We start from the raw sequence: 16,403 nt of genomic DNA, 5'->3' as shown, positions 1-16,403 counted from the left end.
TCTTTTCCAGTGAATGCAGACCTAGTAAACTCTTGTTTCTAGTTGATTTCGCTGTCTGGTTCTTATGGTCTAGTTCTGTGCTGCATTGTTTGGATTACAAACACAGCAAGAGAAAGTTTATGTTTAAGCCATATTTTACTTTATGAAATTTGCTAAAAACTTGTAAAACCCTAACTGACCTCACAATTTCCCTTTTAATAGAAGAATGGAAAATTAATTGTTGGTAACTAAACAATTTATTTCTCCTGAATTGGCTGCTGTTTGATGATGCGTTTTGGGGTTTTTTTGGTTTTTTTTGGTTTTGGTTTTTTTAATACATATGTTGGAGATGAACATGAGCTAAACTCGGATTCAAACACTTCTGAACCTTATGATTAAGAATTTAAGCCCAATTTGGATCCAGATATTGTGACGAGGCCTCATCTTTCCAATGCATTGAACTTTTAGCAAGGTTCAAAATCAGGGTCCAAATTTTGCAGCTTGGGCTCCTCTGTTGCATGTGCTAGTGATGAGTGAATCTCTAAAAAGGTTCCTAGTCTCAGATAAAAGCCCAGAGATTGATCCTTATCTGAACCTCTTGGTTGTGCAAAATTGTTCTCAAAAATCTCTCACGACCAGGCCTCTTTGAGAATTCCGGTAGTTCCTGGTATGGGGTTGGGCAGAATAGCCTTTCATGACATACTAGAGTGCTGCTGATCCCAGCTGCAAAAGTGGGCAGTTTTCCAAACCTCAGAAGGCTTGTGATTTGGGCTTAAGGAGATGTTTTGGGTTGGTTCCTTGCTCATCCCGCTCATATATATGAGTTATCCCCTCTCTGCTATTAGAGCAAGGGGTGACCAGTGTCTTGTATGAGAGGCTCTGCTGCTTAGTACTGCAGTTGGAGATTGGTCAGTGCTGCAGCAAATAACCTCCTTCCATACAGGATATGCAGAGTGGTTTAGACAAAGAGGAACCTTTTGAAATGAAAAGTATGCCATGTTACTGCAGTAATAGCTTTTGATGTTTATAGACAATCTAATGACCAATGCACTAACCCTACAAAAATTTACACATGCACTTAATTTATGCATTGCGAATAGTCCTACTAAAAGTGTATGTGATTACTCACAGGGCATAGCATTAAGCATGTGGGTAAATCTTTGCAGGGTCAGGGCCCTACTGTTTATATTGGGGCTACCAGAAAATAACCTTTTTCCTTTGTACTCTGAGAATGTTCCTCTCCATCTGTAAACGTTCTCAGTGCAACACTGGTCTGCTGGTTAGTTTGTTACAGAGTTGGAGAGTGAAGGGATGAACACAGAACCAAAGATGCCGAACAGGGAAGGCTCATTGGGAAAAATAGTTATTGCTGGTTTAGAAAATGTTTTCAAGATTAAAAACAATGTGCCGGGGCAGGAACGTTCTATGGCGCAACCCACTAGCCGTTGTGAATTGGGGAGGAGATCATTGAGACCCTGTTGCATTAAATCATGTGCAAATATTAGGGGTTGGAAAAGAAGGGCAAACAGACCCTACTAATAATATTAAAAATAACTTTGTGTGGAGGTGGAACATACTTGGACCTCAGAAGCTGTGAAAGGTCAGACTTTCCTTATGAAATCTGCTACCTCTGGCTGAGTGTGTATCAGAGACCAGAAGAGCACCTTTTCTGTAGTACATGACCAGCAAAGAGTTCATCTCAGTTTGATCTGACACAAGCAGTTAGTTCTCCTAGGCTGGAAGTCAAGCATTCTGTAATCTTTTCTTATGGCTTCAGAGCCTGCAGGTAAAGTCCTGCCTGTCTAGTTGAGACCTGTTCTTTGTCTTGAATCCCCCATGTTTTCCAGCATGCAGGGGGAACTTGAACAAAAAGGCATGAATGCACAGGCTTCGAGAGGAGCAGTTTTTCCAGAGTTCTGTAGGTTGTAACCCTTGTTGCCGCTACCCTGGGATAGTCTCTTGCTCTATGGGATTCTGTTGTGACTCGCAAAACAATCGCTGCTTTGCGTTAAACAGGCACCGGTTTCCTCTCTCTCTCTGTTCCAGGCGGTCCCAGGTAATTGAAAAATTTGAGGCATTAGATATAGAGAATGCAGAGCATATGGAAACCAATGCGTCCGCAGGCCCCTCCCTCTCCAGCGAGACACGTCAGGGCAGGAGTGAGAAGAGGGTTTTCCCCAGAAAACGGGTAAGCCTTTTGTTTCTCTCTGAGGTAGGATGAAGGCACCTGCCTATGTTCTTGGAGAATGTGGTTTTGGCTGGCAGCTTATATTTAGTGCTCTTCCTAGTACAGCTAGGATTGTCCTTGGCTTCAGGTCCTAACTGGCAATTTCTGTGCATGGAGCACAGAATCTAGAGGTCTTGGGACAGAGGGCGCATGTACCACAGCGGGCAGGCCTCGAGCACGAGTGAGCAGTGCTGATTTGCCATTCACTGCTCTGTCTCCTTGCTTCGGTGGTGGGATCAGAGTAGAAGACAAATCACCTTTCTCTCTCTCTTCCTCTGGGATAGGAAAGGGAGGCATCAGATCTGGCATAGAAAAAACAGCAGATGACATGAAGTATTAATAAAAAGAAATTAACTAATAGAAGTATGTGATCTTGAAAATCTTGTAGCCTAAAGTGAGTTTAGACGTACTGGAGCCAGTCTAATGCCTCGGACTCTGTGTCCAGAAGAGCCAGGTGCTTCTAAAAGCACACGAAGAAAAGTATGGTGTGAGCTCATTAATTTTAATTGCGGAGTCTAAGAAATGTACACCACTGGGTCTTTGACATTGTGAGAGATGGGAGTTGCTGTTTTGTGTTGATGTTGCGGTAATTTGGGCTAATTCTGTTTTCAGGACTTCACCTCTGAAACTGCAGCAGTAGGATCCATCCTGGAAGTCTCAGCTTCCCCTTTGTCTCCACACCGTAGAGCAAAATCACTGGATAGAAGGTCCACTGAGTCCTCCATGACGGTGAGCCCAAAAGGTTTTTTTCACTCAATACTGGCATGTGGGAATGAAGGCATTGGCATGGTGTTCTTGGTTGAAATGCTACATCTCTTTCAGCTGTTAGCCTTGTGAGAGCTCCTCTGCCATTGCTCTCCACCACCACAGTGGACTAGGGGCCAAGTTCAGATCTGGTGTAAACAGCTGCAATTCCATTTACTTGAACTCAATCTGAATTTGCCTCGGAGTATGTTAGAAGCTAGACCTGGAAAAGAGAAATCCTGTAATTTATCTAGTCCATCTCCCTGCCAGGGCAGTGGAGAGGCAGAAACCTGGAGGAGGGGGTTGTTTTCCTAAGTGCATTGAGCAGATGCAAGAGCTGATCTGGGAACTGGCTCCTCATTCCCTATTTGACAAACAATTTTTCTGTGTAATAGTCAGTTACCTGAATCAGAGTAGCAGCCGTGTTAGTCTGTATTCGCAAAAAGAAAAGCAGTACTTGTGGCACCTTAGAGACTAACCAATTTATTAGAGCATAAGCTTTCGTGAGCTACAGCTCACTTCATCCGATGCATCTGATGAAGTGAGCTGTAGCTCACGAAAGCTTATGCTCAAATAAATTTGTTAGTCTCTAAGGTGCCACAAGTACTACTTTTCTAGTTACCTGAATGTTATGGTTTGCCATACAGGTGCATGTGCTTAAGGTGACAAATCAGCCCAACCATTACCAGAAAGGAACATTCCCTTCTTTTGTTTTCACATACTGTCATCTGAGGTGGTTTACTCAGACCATTTCAGCAGGTTAATACAATTTTCTGGGTCCCATTCAGTGCTCCAGAATCAGATCAATTGCAAGTTCACCACTCCCATGCAGTCAGATAACACCTCAGACTTGGTGTATTAAGAAAAATTAACAAATGAACACTGAAGTATTCTTAAAAGCTTTACTTTATGTATTTATGCAAAGTAGATATCAGTGGAAGAAAGCTTGAGAGGAAAGTTTGGAAACTGAAATCCATAGCTTCCTTCCACTTGCAATCAACAATGTTAAAGATGGGCAGTAATACACAAAACTTTCCCAGAAGTTCTGTTCCTTCTACTTTGCTGTGAAATAACACAACCCCCTTATGTTTAAAGTAGCTTCACAGGCCTGCATTCCTTGACAATAAAGGTCTTTATTTAGCAATGTAAGCACAGCATAGTTTTAGAAATAATGATTTTTGCAACACAAAATTTCGGTAAGTCTTTGTATTTCTCTGTGATTCAAATGCCAACCAGACTTAAACAAGGTTAGCAGAACAAAATGAGACAACTTCAAGCAGTGCTCTCCTCCCACCTACTCAGTGTTGTATGCTAGTGGGTGGTATAAATCTGCATGCAACTCTGTGCACAAGACCCTGACCCATTCTAAATAAGCGCTACATGTTTGTCTGCAAACAGCTTTTGTTCGAGCTTTGTGTACAGACATGCACGCCCACCCAGCACGTGCTCTCACACAAAGCATTGCATTTATATATCAGTTTTTACTGTAGGATTTGTACATCTACAAAAACTCTTTATTTTTATACCGTTAGCACTGTTCCCAAGTTACTTAGTATTTGTGCAATTCAAGAAGCGTGACTTTGTGTTAACCATTTAGTTAAGGCAAGGAATTACATAGTCCAATTAGCAGGATATGCACTGTTTCCTTGCACCCCTTATCCCTTTATTTTGCAACTCCTGCTGTTAAAGTAACAGAAGTTGAACAATTCTGTTACCAAGCTCATTCACTCACTTGTTTATTTCTCCCCCTGTTTTATAACTTTGTGATTCCAAGTTTCCCCTGAAGACTTGGCTAGTCCTATGGGACTGGGACATTTATTATCAGGCAAGTCTTTCTTCTCAGACACAGGCTAAGGGTTGCATTCACCCACTTCCCCTTTGTTGTCAGGATTTCTTTGGTTTCTGGAGGATCATTCATGTGTGGATGAAGCACTGGGTCCCTCTCAGGTTCATGTTCCGTCTGTCCCTTTGTCCCCCAGTCTGTGTGCATCCCTCTATTTGACCTGGTCATCATGGGCCTTCTAGTTCCACCAAGTTGTTAGTTCCAGCATCTGGCTCTTCTCAATCTCTGGCTCTAGTTCCTTGTACGAAGGCACTGATCCCCCTCACCACACGTCTGTGCATGGCATACAGCAAACACTAGGTGCGGTGACAGATTTGCCTAAGGGTATGTCCACCCTGCAGCTGGGAGTGAGCCTGCTAGCCCGGGGCGACAGACGCACATTAGCTCCGCTCAAGCTGGCATGCTAAAATTTAGCAGCATTATGACGCAGGCAACAGCTCAGGCTGGCTGCCAGGGTCAGCCCACCCAACCGCCTGGGCCCGAGGTCAGGTGACTAGCCTAAGCTGCTCTGCCCATGCCACAACACCCATGCTGGTATTATTAGCATGCTAGCTTGAGCCAAGCCAGTGCTTGTCTGCTCACTTGGGCTGGAGGCTCACTACCAGCTGGTGGTTAAAAAGCTCTGTTGTCTTCTCTCATTCTGGGTCAATGTTTCAATGAAACCCCTTCTGCCTTGAAATATGGTTCTGTTACTGATGAGGCAACTTAACAGCATCTTCTTGCTACTGTGGCTTTTAAATCCTTAGTTTCACTAAGTTTAAACTAAGAGCTCTAGTTGACTTTGAAGGTTTGCTAAGCAGGGATCTAATTATGCTTTAATAGAAGATTCTTCCCCAGGGGTGTCATTTGTCATGGTGCAGGGTGGCAATTGCCACCCCCTTCCCCCCCCACCCCAGACTTTTCATAGTTTTGTATGCTCCATCCAACATTTCTGGATATAATATAATCACACACAGCGTTCTAGAGGCTGACAGAACTTTGCCTCTCCCAGAATTTTTCTGTAATGATGACCCTGCCCTTCCTTTCTTTTCCTTTTTTCAGCAAGTAAGTATTCAGCCCTCGAAAGTCTGTAACATCTTCACTAGTTCTGCTTTCCTTTGCAAAATGCTTGGCTGGGAACAAATGAACGTGGATCCAAAATACAGTTTCTTCGTAGCAATACAGAGCTCTCTTCAACTCTCCATGGGTGATCATGAAGCTCTTCTCTGTAGTCTTTGTCTGCAGAGAGGCTGTGGCTCACCAGGATCACTGGTGATATGATCAGAACATTGCCTTCTCTCACAAGAGAACCCGGGCTCTTTCATTAGGTTAACTAATCATAAAATAAAGATGCTGCAGCTCACATAGCTTAGTGAACTTGGTTTCTGGAAGCTCTAGATACTCAGCACTGTCTCTTACCTGTGCCAAATCCATGCAGCATTCAAGGCTGCCTTTTCAACAGGGATTATCTGTTAGGGTCCAGTGGGTGTATCCCACCTGGTCATGCTTTTGCAAATGCAGGGTGATCCTGGCCATTGGTGAATCTCTTTCCTGTCTCCTCCTTGGATTCTGTAGTGTTTCTGGAGCAGTGTTCGGGTATTATTCCCCTGGGTTTTGTGATGCTGAACTGGGCATCCTTCCCCTTAAGGACATTGAGGGACAAACTGGATTTAACAGATTGCTGTTTAGATTTCCTTTCCCCTGTGTTCACGGCTTCCTTTGCCATTGCCGATAGATTTGTGCTGGTTCATTTAAACCTGGCTTCTCTCCTCCTCCTCTGCTCCCAGCTGCATCTCTGACTTGATCCTGCTGTGAGGTTTCAAAGCCGCAATGCTTGGCATCCGTCACTTTCATGACAACAGGTTGTGATGTCCTAAAAACAGGATTATATCTTGCCTGCAGGCTGAAGCTGAAGGAGGAGCTGATCAGCGAGGGAGGGAAAATACTTCCTCCACCTACATTAATATGCAATAAACAGGATGCGAAATAAGAAACTTTCAGCTCACCCCTGTGTGGAAAAGTCCCCTCTTCAGAGTTAAAGGCTGTTCTTTTAGGTGCAGCCTACTGTTAAATCCACTTATAAGGAAATCTGACCAGGGTTCCATATGGGATAATGAGATGCTGGTACTCCCTTCATACAAACCTCTAGGGTATTTCATGGCCTCGTAAATAGGAACTCGGCCGTATGTTGATAGGCACTGTACCACGTGATTGCCAGCTGCCAGCCATGCCAGGCAGAGTTTATAAGTAGAGGCAGAGAAGCAGGGAGTGAGGGCAAGGAGGCTTTGTGGATGGAAGACTAATGAAGAGCCACAAGGATAAGGTAGGCCTGGGCTTTCTGATTGTCCCAGCAGACTCCAGGGTGGTACCTAAGAGCTAATGGGGTGGGGTGGGGCGGGGCAGGGGGAGGGGCAGGGCCCTTAGAATCTTCCTTGCTTTGGAGAAAAATCTCCTTCCCCGTCACACCAGCAAAAGCTGTGAAGTCATGGATGTTGCTCCCCAGGTCTCCAAGGATGAAAAGCTTGTGTGCAACGCCTGGAGTTGAGCAATAATATGGCACCCTGGTATGCACAAGGAAGGCAACACTCTGCCTCTCCCTGCTCCCATGGGGCATATCGGGGAATGCAGCTGGCACCACTTTGGTGTGAAACAATGTAGAAACCCAACACGATGTTCTGGATAAATAGGCTGGACTCCATGTCGGCCGCATCTTCTCTCACCTCATCCCCCCAGTCATCTTCCTGCTCCAGTAGCATAGACTAATTGTATGGGGTCTGGCCAGCATGAAGAAAAAGATGGATCATGGGTGATGGGAGGGAGTGGAAGTGGAACTTCTTGAGCAGGTTTCTGCTGGCTGTGTGTGGCTGCTGTCGGGGAAACTTGCACTTTGCTGAACTTCGCCATTACCCGCAATCTTTGCCTACCCAGCCAGCGCAAGGACCAGCATAGATGCCTCCCCAACCCTCTTTTTACACTTAAGTGGCAAAAGTCCAAAGAATCCTTGAGCAGGAGACACCAGGCTCCTGCTCTTCTAGCCACGGGGGCAGTTTTCTTGCTTAGGGGAACTTTAGAATTATAGAAGCTTAGGGTTGGCAGAGACCTCAGGAGGTCATCTAATCCAATCCCCTGCTCAAAGCAGGACCAACCCCAACTAAATCATCCCAGCCAGGGCTTTGTCAAGCCACACCTTAAAAACTTTATCTGATTGGATTGCCAAACCTGAGTTGGCAATTGGAAGCCTGATTGGACCCCGCTAGCTGGTCAATGTCTGCGATGATGTTGAGCTTTGCACAACTAGTCTCCATTTGGAGACCTCCCATCTGCTTGCTTTCCCCTGGAGAGCTGATGAATTTCCATCTGTCTCGCTTCTGATTCCCACCCTCTCCTGGCCAGTTTCCTTGGCTTATTTTTTGCTCTCTGTTTTGATGACTCCTCCCTGCCCAGGCACTGCTTCACTCAGTCTTGTATGCTTTGGGTGCCTTGGAGGAGGAAGTAGGACAGCTGTGCAGTCACCATTAAAACACCTGGTTAGTCAGTGGCTCCTTGTGCTGCTGTATGTCTGAGTAATTGGGGAGCAGAGAATAGCTTCTCCAGCCAGCAAGCTTGGGAACTTGACAGCTTTTCCTTACCTCTCTTCTGACTAGATGTTCTTTGTTATGAAGGGGACTCTGTAAGAAATGGCAGCAGGGCACATGGGTTCCCCTGCAAAATACCTTCTGCATGACTGTGGCTGCCCAGGTGATACCTAATCTCTGAAACACCAAGGCCTTGTTTGCAGCAGCCTTTTTCATCTAGTTTAGACAGGCTGGGTTAAAAAGCCAGCAGTTTTGCCTACCCCAGCGTTCCCATTGTTGCTCCCTCTGGACCTCCCCAGCCTGGGGGGGAATCCCAGTCGCTGTGGGGCAGGCGGAGAGAATCCCCCATATCTTTCCAGCATCCACGGGTGGGGGCATCCCCTGGAGCTCCCTAGTCCCTGCGGGTTCAAGGGACCCCCAGAGCAGGCAGCAGAGGAACCCTTGCAGCTCCCCGCCTGGGGAAGAATCCCCCCACATCTCCCCAGCCGCAGCAGCTCCCAGCCAGTGGGCAGGGGCCGCAGTTCCTGGCCACAGCAGGGCAGGGTGCTGGACCCTCCTCTCTCCCCATTTTGTCATAGACATTTTTAGTAAAAGTCAGGGACAGGTCATGGCTTTTGTGAATTTTTGTTTATTACCCATGACCTGTCCATGAGTTTTTTACTAAAAATGTCCATGACAAAATCATAGCCTTAATTATATTGTATAAATCACTGCTGAGGGATTTCTCCGTGGTAGAGTTGGAAGCCAGCACTTCATCTGAATCCTTGAAAAGATCTGAATGTCTCCCTTTCTTTCCTCTCTTTGCAGCCTGACCTGCTGAACTTCAAGAAGGGATGGCTGACGAAGCAATACGAGGATGGACAGGTAAGTCTAGTGGAACATGCTCTTTCTCAGCCACCATCTTGGATGCTGTGGTCAGTCCGCATTCGTATGTAACCAGGCATTAGCCCACCTTTAACATGGCCTCCTTAGGGAGAGGACTGTCCCTTTTCCTTGTGGCCTGGCGCAGCGCAGTTGTCTGTCTGCGTTTGTGCACATGGCGCTGTGGCTATACCCAGAATCCAAATAAATGGCTAAGGGGTGCAGCTGTGTGGCTGCTCATATGTGAGCAGGATAGATTCTTCGTTAAAGGTGAACTCAAAAAGCTTTCCACCCTGTCCAGCCCCTGGGACAGGACTCAAGATTTCCCTCGTCAGAGCTGGTGCATTTCCAGCTTCCTACCTTGCTGTAGAACTGAGGGCCTGAACTCCTGATCTGAACAGGTTAATAAGGGAGAAGGTATGGAGGTGGGGAGGGAGAGTGTGTGTGTGTGTGTGTGTGTGTGTGTGTGAGGGAGGGAGGGAGGGAGGGAGACACGTTTCGGGCTCCTTGTATGATTCATGTGCAGTGCTCAGCATTTATATAGCCCTTTCTATCTTCCCACAGTAACAAACTTGTACCGCCCCTGCAAGGTAGATCTGTATTTGCCCTGTTTTACACCTGGGGGAAACCAGGTGGAGGCCTCTTGGTAGAGCAGTGTGCAGAGAGAACTCAGTCAGATCTATAGCCTGGCACAGGCCAGGCAGCCATTGCTAGGTGAGCTCTACCTATCTCCCCCACCATCACCACACAAGCAGGGCCTACCTGGGGCAGGAATGGCTGGCATTCTGCATTGCAGAGGATTCAGGCCCCTGCATCTGAATGTCATTTAACAGGTTTCTAGGGAGTTGAGGTCAGCATTGGTTCTCTTGGCCTCATCTCCCTTGTGGTCACAGCCACCTCTTCAGAATCACTAATCAGGTGCAGAACAGGTGCCCTCAGAATCATGGGAACAATGAGAGAGACAGCAATTAGATTAAATCAATGTCTCTATTAAGGCACTAATGGAAGCACCAGCTTCCCACCTTCCTCTCCTTCCCTCCCTGAGCGGTTGTGGTTAAGTGCTCAGCTCCCAAAGCCTTAAAGGCTGGCAGATGATACTGGGCTGTGACTGAGCTCATGTTACTATTTATAAATAATCCCCCTCCCTTGATTTTTCCCTATGTCTTCCCCCTGCCCCCACTCCCTCCCCAGCAGGGGAGGCTGGGGGAGTGATGTGGACTCTGTAAGCTGGGGCTAGGCTACAGATTCTGAAGCTTGGGGAATTGGTGGGGAGTCCATCCTCTCCTCAAAGTGCCATTACCATCAGGAGAGCGACTGACTGTAAAAATGACATCAAGTTTGTTCCTTGCTTTTCTGCACATCCAGTGCATTCAGTTTAGCAATGCTGTCCTGCCTGCCACCGTTGCATCTCAGTCTGCTGCGTGAAGATCCAAGCTCTGCCCTTTCTATTAATCCCCAGCACTACAGACTAGAATCATAATTTAGTCAGCTCTTTTTTGGGGGGACTACAAATTGAGCTATGAGATCCAGGTTCGGCAGGGTTCAGTTCTCATCAGGAAATGTCTCTTTCCGTGCAAACAGGGCTGGAAATACAAGTGCATGTAACTGAAAGGCAACACTTGCAAGGGAAAGCATAGAACTGTTTGATCTGGTTCCCTTCGATGGGGGAACTGGAATCTCTCTGGCAGCAAGTCAAGGAAATTAATATGGTTATTAAACCCTGATTTTTAGCTACAACACTTTAAATGAAGTGCTAGGATGTGAGTTCTGAAAGAAATGCCTTTCTGTATCCATCTATTATCTCTTGTCTCATGGATCATTGGTCTGACCCAGTATGGCCATTTTTATGTTACTCTTAGAAGCTGGGACTGGATGAAAGGGGATGGACCACTTGATAAATTGCCCTGTTCAGTTCATTCCCTCTGGGGCACCTGGCATTGGCCACTGTCAGAAGACAGGATGCTGGGCTAGATGGACCATTGGTCTGACCAGTGTGGCTGTTCTCATGTTCTTATGTAAATTGTAAGCTCTTTGGAGCTGTTCATTTGTTCAAGCTTTGTGAAGTAGCTAATGCAGTGGGGCCCATGGTTCATGACTAGGGCTCCTAAGTGGTACAGTAATATAAATAATAGTAGTACGTTACTTTAAATGGACCAAAAAAAGGGGGAAAATATTTGGAAATTATTGTGAGTTTTTTGCTCTTAACACAATAGAGGTAATATGAAGGACCCTTGCAAACACAGTGGGAGGGATCCAAATAACTGTGATACTAACTACATGCAAAATGCAAAGTCTAGCTACATTGCTGCTCTGGAAGGATTGTGGCGGCCTCTGAAATGGACAGGGAGTGCCACTAGAGGGGTCACGCACAATCTATTTAAAGGAAAACCACCCAATTTCTATATGCTCCAGAAATAAACAGGAATGTTATCTGTCCAAATTCATAAATCATAAAGAACACGTCCTTCCGAGCCTAGGAATGCAGCCATTAAACACAGTGTCTTGTCAGTAAACTGCAAGAGAAGGACTCTGAAGGTCCAAGGAATGCAGCATATTTGTGATGACTTTTCTGGTCATGGCCACATGTTATCATTGAGCGATGGTGGAGCCTTTGCAGCTCAGACTGTTGTTGGCTCAACAAACATCGCCACTCAGACGGGAGAGAATCCTATAGGTGGAAGCCATGTTCTTGACTCACCTCAGCATCCCTCTCCCTCTCATTGATTTTTCTACTGGCTTTCAGCTGTGAGAGGTTGAGTGCCCCACCAGAGCACAGAGCGGGTAATTGCAGTCTGCCCAGCTGTTTATACAACAGTGAGGGATGGTCAACAGTTCTACCTTTACCTTGGTGAGCTGTGAGGTGATACTGCAGCTGCCCCAGACGTGGGAAAGGAACAGTTTGTTAAAGGGCCTGCCTTGTTTGTTTCCTAGTGGAAGAAACACTGGTTTGTGCTGACGGATCAGAGCCTGAGATACTACAGGGATTCCGTGGCAGAGGAGGTAGGAGTCTCTTTCCTCAGAGTTTAAACCCTATTCATTGCAGAGTCTGGTAAGTCTTAAATTACTTCAGTGGGCCCAACTCCCAGCATTGCTCCTACAATTCTCCATATGAACATAGCTGTGTCCTGGGTGGGAGTTCAGGTTCCTGTTTGGATTTGTGTTTATGCCTCGCAAGTGAGCTAGAAGAGCAGAAAGCCTGGGGGTACATTGAAGTTAATTGGATGCTTCCAGCAACAAGAGCATCCCCAGCAGTGTTCATTCTCAAGCTCCCAGTCCTCAGGGATTCAGTGAGAGGCAGAGCTTGGTGCAACCCCAGATCAAAGCCACGTCTCTTCCTGAATAGGAGTTTGATCGCTCTTTATCCTAACTCTGCAGGTCCTTTGATGGGGTGGAGCATCCATGTTAATATGTCTGTATGGGTTCTATTGTGTGTCTTGCTGTAAGTCCTTGATGCTGAGAATGAGAATGCTGATCTTGTGGTGAAGCTTCCTAAGTGGCTTCTTGTTAGATGCTGCTTTTGAACATGGGTGTGCACACTTTTAGTGTGCAACAATCCCTACAGTTTTCCTCTCTCTCGTTCCCCAGGCAGCTGATTTGGATGGAGAAATTGATTTGTCTACATGCTATGATGTCACCGAATATCCAGTTCAGCGGAACTATGGCTTCCAGATCCATGTAAGAATGCTTCGGGGAATGGGAACACTGCTATGGGGAGCAGTTGGAGAGAGGGTTGCAGACGTTTCCTTACCCCAACAGACTCAGTGGTCCAACTCCAGCAGTCACCAATGCTGGATGGATCAGAGGCAGATGAAACCACTCTTATAACACATCTCACTGTGGATACTATCCTATGGGAAGGGAAATGTTTTCCTGACTCCCCTCACATGGTGACCAGCTTGTGCCTTGAAGTATGTGATTGGCTAGTCATTGGTTCATGTTTTGATCAATAGTTGCTGGTAAGAAATGGGGGTGGGAGAAAGGAGTGGATTTGACGATTCTCTCCCAAATACCCAATGAAAACGTTCTTAAGGACTTGAGTGATATACATTTGGCAAATTCAGGGCTTGTCTACACGGTACCACACTATGACCTAGATTTCTAGTCTCTGCACTGAGGGATGAAGAGTGAGGCTGGGGAGTGAGTCCTGGCAACCCCTTGAAGGGAAGGAAAGTGCTGCCCAATAGAATCAGCCATGTTGACCTTCTCCTCCTCTTTGTCTAGACTAAAGAAGGGGAATTCACCCTCTCTGCCATGACCTCTGGGATTCGACGAAACTGGATCCAGACAATCATGAAGCATGTTCGCCCCACAGCTGCTCCAGACGTGACCAGGTAAAGAACTAGGAAAAGAATGATGCCCATCTCTCCCATTTTACCCATTCCCCTCTATCCTCTCACTTGCTGTGCAGAAATACCCACCCCATTTCTGACTCTGGTCCCTCCCATTCAATGTTCTGGCTATTCCCATTCTCTGGGCTTAGGCTGGACACCCTTTGCTCTCCTGCTGTTTATGCAATCTGCACAAGATGCGTAGAGCCAAAGTTCCTCCTGTTTTGCACACCGATGTGCAACCATCTGTAGAAGGGAGCGTTCTTCCAGCTTGCATCTGCTAAAGATCATTTGCACATGCACCTGCCTCACCTAGAGGCTCGCACCTGTATTCATGGTCACTCTTAGATGTGTGTGCAACCCCTGGCTTGGGGTTGGTTATACTGGGTTTCCCATTTCCTTTTTTCAGCAAGATCAGCCTGTCACCTCAGCAAATGCCAATTATTAAATTAAAAGCTGAATTTGCTTGAACCCATTTTTTGTCTGTGCTCAGTAAGAAGCATTTCTTCTCTGACCTTCCAGATAGCGGCAGGAACTTCTTCCCCTTCACGTAAGATACAGGATGGCCTTAGTCCAATTGGAAAGCTTTCAGTACAAGAGGAAGGCATCCACAAATTTCATATAGTGCCTGCTGTCAGACCTTGCAGCTGTTGGTAAAGTGGGCTTTACTTTCTCTCAACTAAAAATTATCGTAGTTCGGCACTGCATCAAGCCACACACATCCTGATCCCTGGGTTCATTCACTGCACAACAGTCAGCCAGGAAGATGCACCCACACAATTAACCCCTTTTCTCTTATGCGTACTCAACTGCCAGCAAGTGAATTTGTGCTTGATTCTCCCAGCATCAGTGGAAGAGTTCTCTCCACCCGGTGCTGTCTATCCAGAGATGTTCCATGATCTCTTTCCCCTCTCCCACTCAAATACCCCCTCACCCCTGACAGGGCTGGCTGGTGGATCTCTCATGGCTCTCTGGGAATCCTCCTCTTTCCTCACTCCTGCATATGTTTGATTTCCATGCATTCCCAGGAAAAACTTCTCTTTGAAACTATCGGTGCTGAAGCCCAGGTTGGAAAACTGTGTTCTCTCCTGTATTAACATTCTGTGGTTTGTATCTCCTGTGAGTCACTGCATGCTCCCCGTTTTCTGCACTCCAGATAGAAAGTCCTGAAGTTTTCATTTCTTTTTAAAATTAAAATGAGAAAGAAGGGAAGAAGCAACCTGGTCTTGATACTTGATTTCCACACAATGGTATCTTCCGATGTGCATAGTTACGAAGATGGACAAGACCAAGTAAATTAGAGGGGACAGTTAAACTTCTAAGGATTTGAAATTCCTAAATTCCTGTTTCTTCAAGTTAGCAAAAATAAATCTAGGTCAATTGCAATAGTTTTAATTTAGCTTATTTCAGAATTTTTGTGCAATGAGTGAATTTGGTCAGTGATGTGGATTGGAACTATTTGAGCATGTGCCTCCACAACTAAGCTGGAACTACCAAAGGTAGAGAGAACCATTGCCCTGTAAATATGATCTCCGGATCCCAGGAGTGCACTTAACATCCTCGTGTATGCGCCCATGCACTGGGTGCCCCAGCCCATCTCAGTGCGTGTTGTTAACGTTCTCAAATGGCTGGGAGGCGGGAGTTCTGTGAGGCTGAGACCCAGAGCACAGGAGGTTTGCAGGGCTAAGGGCTTGCAAGTGCTTTACCCTGCAGTGCTAGTAGTGATGATCTATATCCCACTTTGGGTGTCATGGGGTCAGAGCAGTTTAGTCTTCATGGTCAGTTCAACATATGGTAAATCTGCTGAAAGTGCCCCCAAGGTGACCATCTGTGATGGTGGTTTTGCTGATGTCAGCATCTCTCCACTAGGGGCTGGATTGATCCACCAAATTCACTTTAATTCCCTTTTAACATCTGTTTGTTTGCCCTGTGTTATGTCTCCTGAAATTCATTAAGTCAAATATACGTGTTTTAAACTCCAGTATAATTCATATTTGCATTGTGGTAGAACCTATGAGCCTGAGTCATGGGCCAGGACCCCATTGTGCTGGGACCTGTATAAAACCAGAACAAAAAAATGGTCCCTGCACCAAAGAGCTCACAGTCTAACTGCAAAAATTTTAGTTGGGTCAGAATAATCACCACCAGAAAAATAAAGTAACAACAATGAATGCACTCAGCACAGCAAGTGGGTCCTTCTTTACCTGCTAAATCCATCCACCTCCTACTTGGGCTCAGTCTCCAAGCCAGCTCAAACTGCAATTGCCTGCCAATTTCATACCATTTTTGAACACTTCCACACCCTGTTCCTGACCTAAAAGGAGCGGTAACCAGACATTCCCCACAGCTATTAAAAAGCACCCTCCACCCCACCCTCCTGGCCAGTGATTGCCTTTCCAGAGCAAATGCAGGCTGAGGTAACTCATTTGAGCAGAAGGAGAAAAATGGGTTGTAGGTGAGAAATAGTCAAGCAGTATTAATGGCAATGTGTGGGCTGTTGGGCATGTCCAAGACTTCCTTTTTATCTTCTAGATCAGTGTCACTGCATCCTCCTCAGTTCATTTCTAAATGCTGTTCATATGACGTGACATGTAATCTGTGCCCCTCTGAAGTGTGCAGAGGGGAAGTAAGTCGGTAACAGATATGACAACAGGGCATTCTTGACTCATTTTGAGAAGTCTGGGGTCAGAGCTGTATCATTTCAGTCTTCAGACAGTGGCTGGGAGTCCAGGGATTCTCTTTGCTCCCAACCCCCGTTCTGTTTTAAGACAATGTCTCTTCTATTAACTTTTGTGTAAAATGCTGTTTTAACCAGATTGACTTGCTGGCTGTACGTTTGCTTTGGAGACATATAGCCTCAAACATGA

At 46.0% G+C, this 16,403-nt stretch overlaps 1 protein-coding gene across 7 annotated transcripts in view; it reads left to right on the top strand.

Annotated features, from left to right (window-relative positions):
* Positions 1-16,403, top strand: part of LOC119862310 (myosin phosphatase Rho interacting protein) — a 170,926-nt gene that overhangs the window by 122,053 nt on the left and 32,470 nt on the right. For 4 of the 7 annotated variants that reach the window (XM_038418816.2, XM_038418822.2, XM_038418824.2 and 1 more), the window contains exons 8-13: positions 2,026-2,167; positions 2,819-2,935; positions 9,155-9,211; positions 12,140-12,208; positions 12,794-12,883; positions 13,430-13,539. In XM_038418816.2, coding sequence (XP_038274744.1) covers positions 2,026-2,167; positions 2,819-2,935; positions 9,155-9,211; positions 12,140-12,208; positions 12,794-12,883; positions 13,430-13,539 — 585 coding nt within the window. Of the gene's footprint in view, positions 1-2,025; positions 2,168-2,818; positions 2,936-4,724; positions 4,776-9,154; positions 9,212-12,139; positions 12,209-12,793; positions 12,884-13,429; positions 13,540-14,564; positions 14,604-16,403 lie in introns of all 7 variants that reach the window. The other 3 variants (XM_043493433.1, XM_038418815.2, XM_043493434.1) reach the window with 3 other exon arrangements.

The sequence above is a fragment of the Dermochelys coriacea genome, chromosome 10 (assembly GCF_009764565.3).
Source record: "Dermochelys coriacea isolate rDerCor1 chromosome 10, rDerCor1.pri.v4, whole genome shotgun sequence".
Lineage (NCBI taxonomy): Eukaryota > Metazoa > Chordata > Testudines > Dermochelyidae > Dermochelys > Dermochelys coriacea.
The sequence above is the reverse complement of the archived record's forward strand: the minus strand, read 5'-3'. Positions and strand labels throughout refer to the sequence as shown.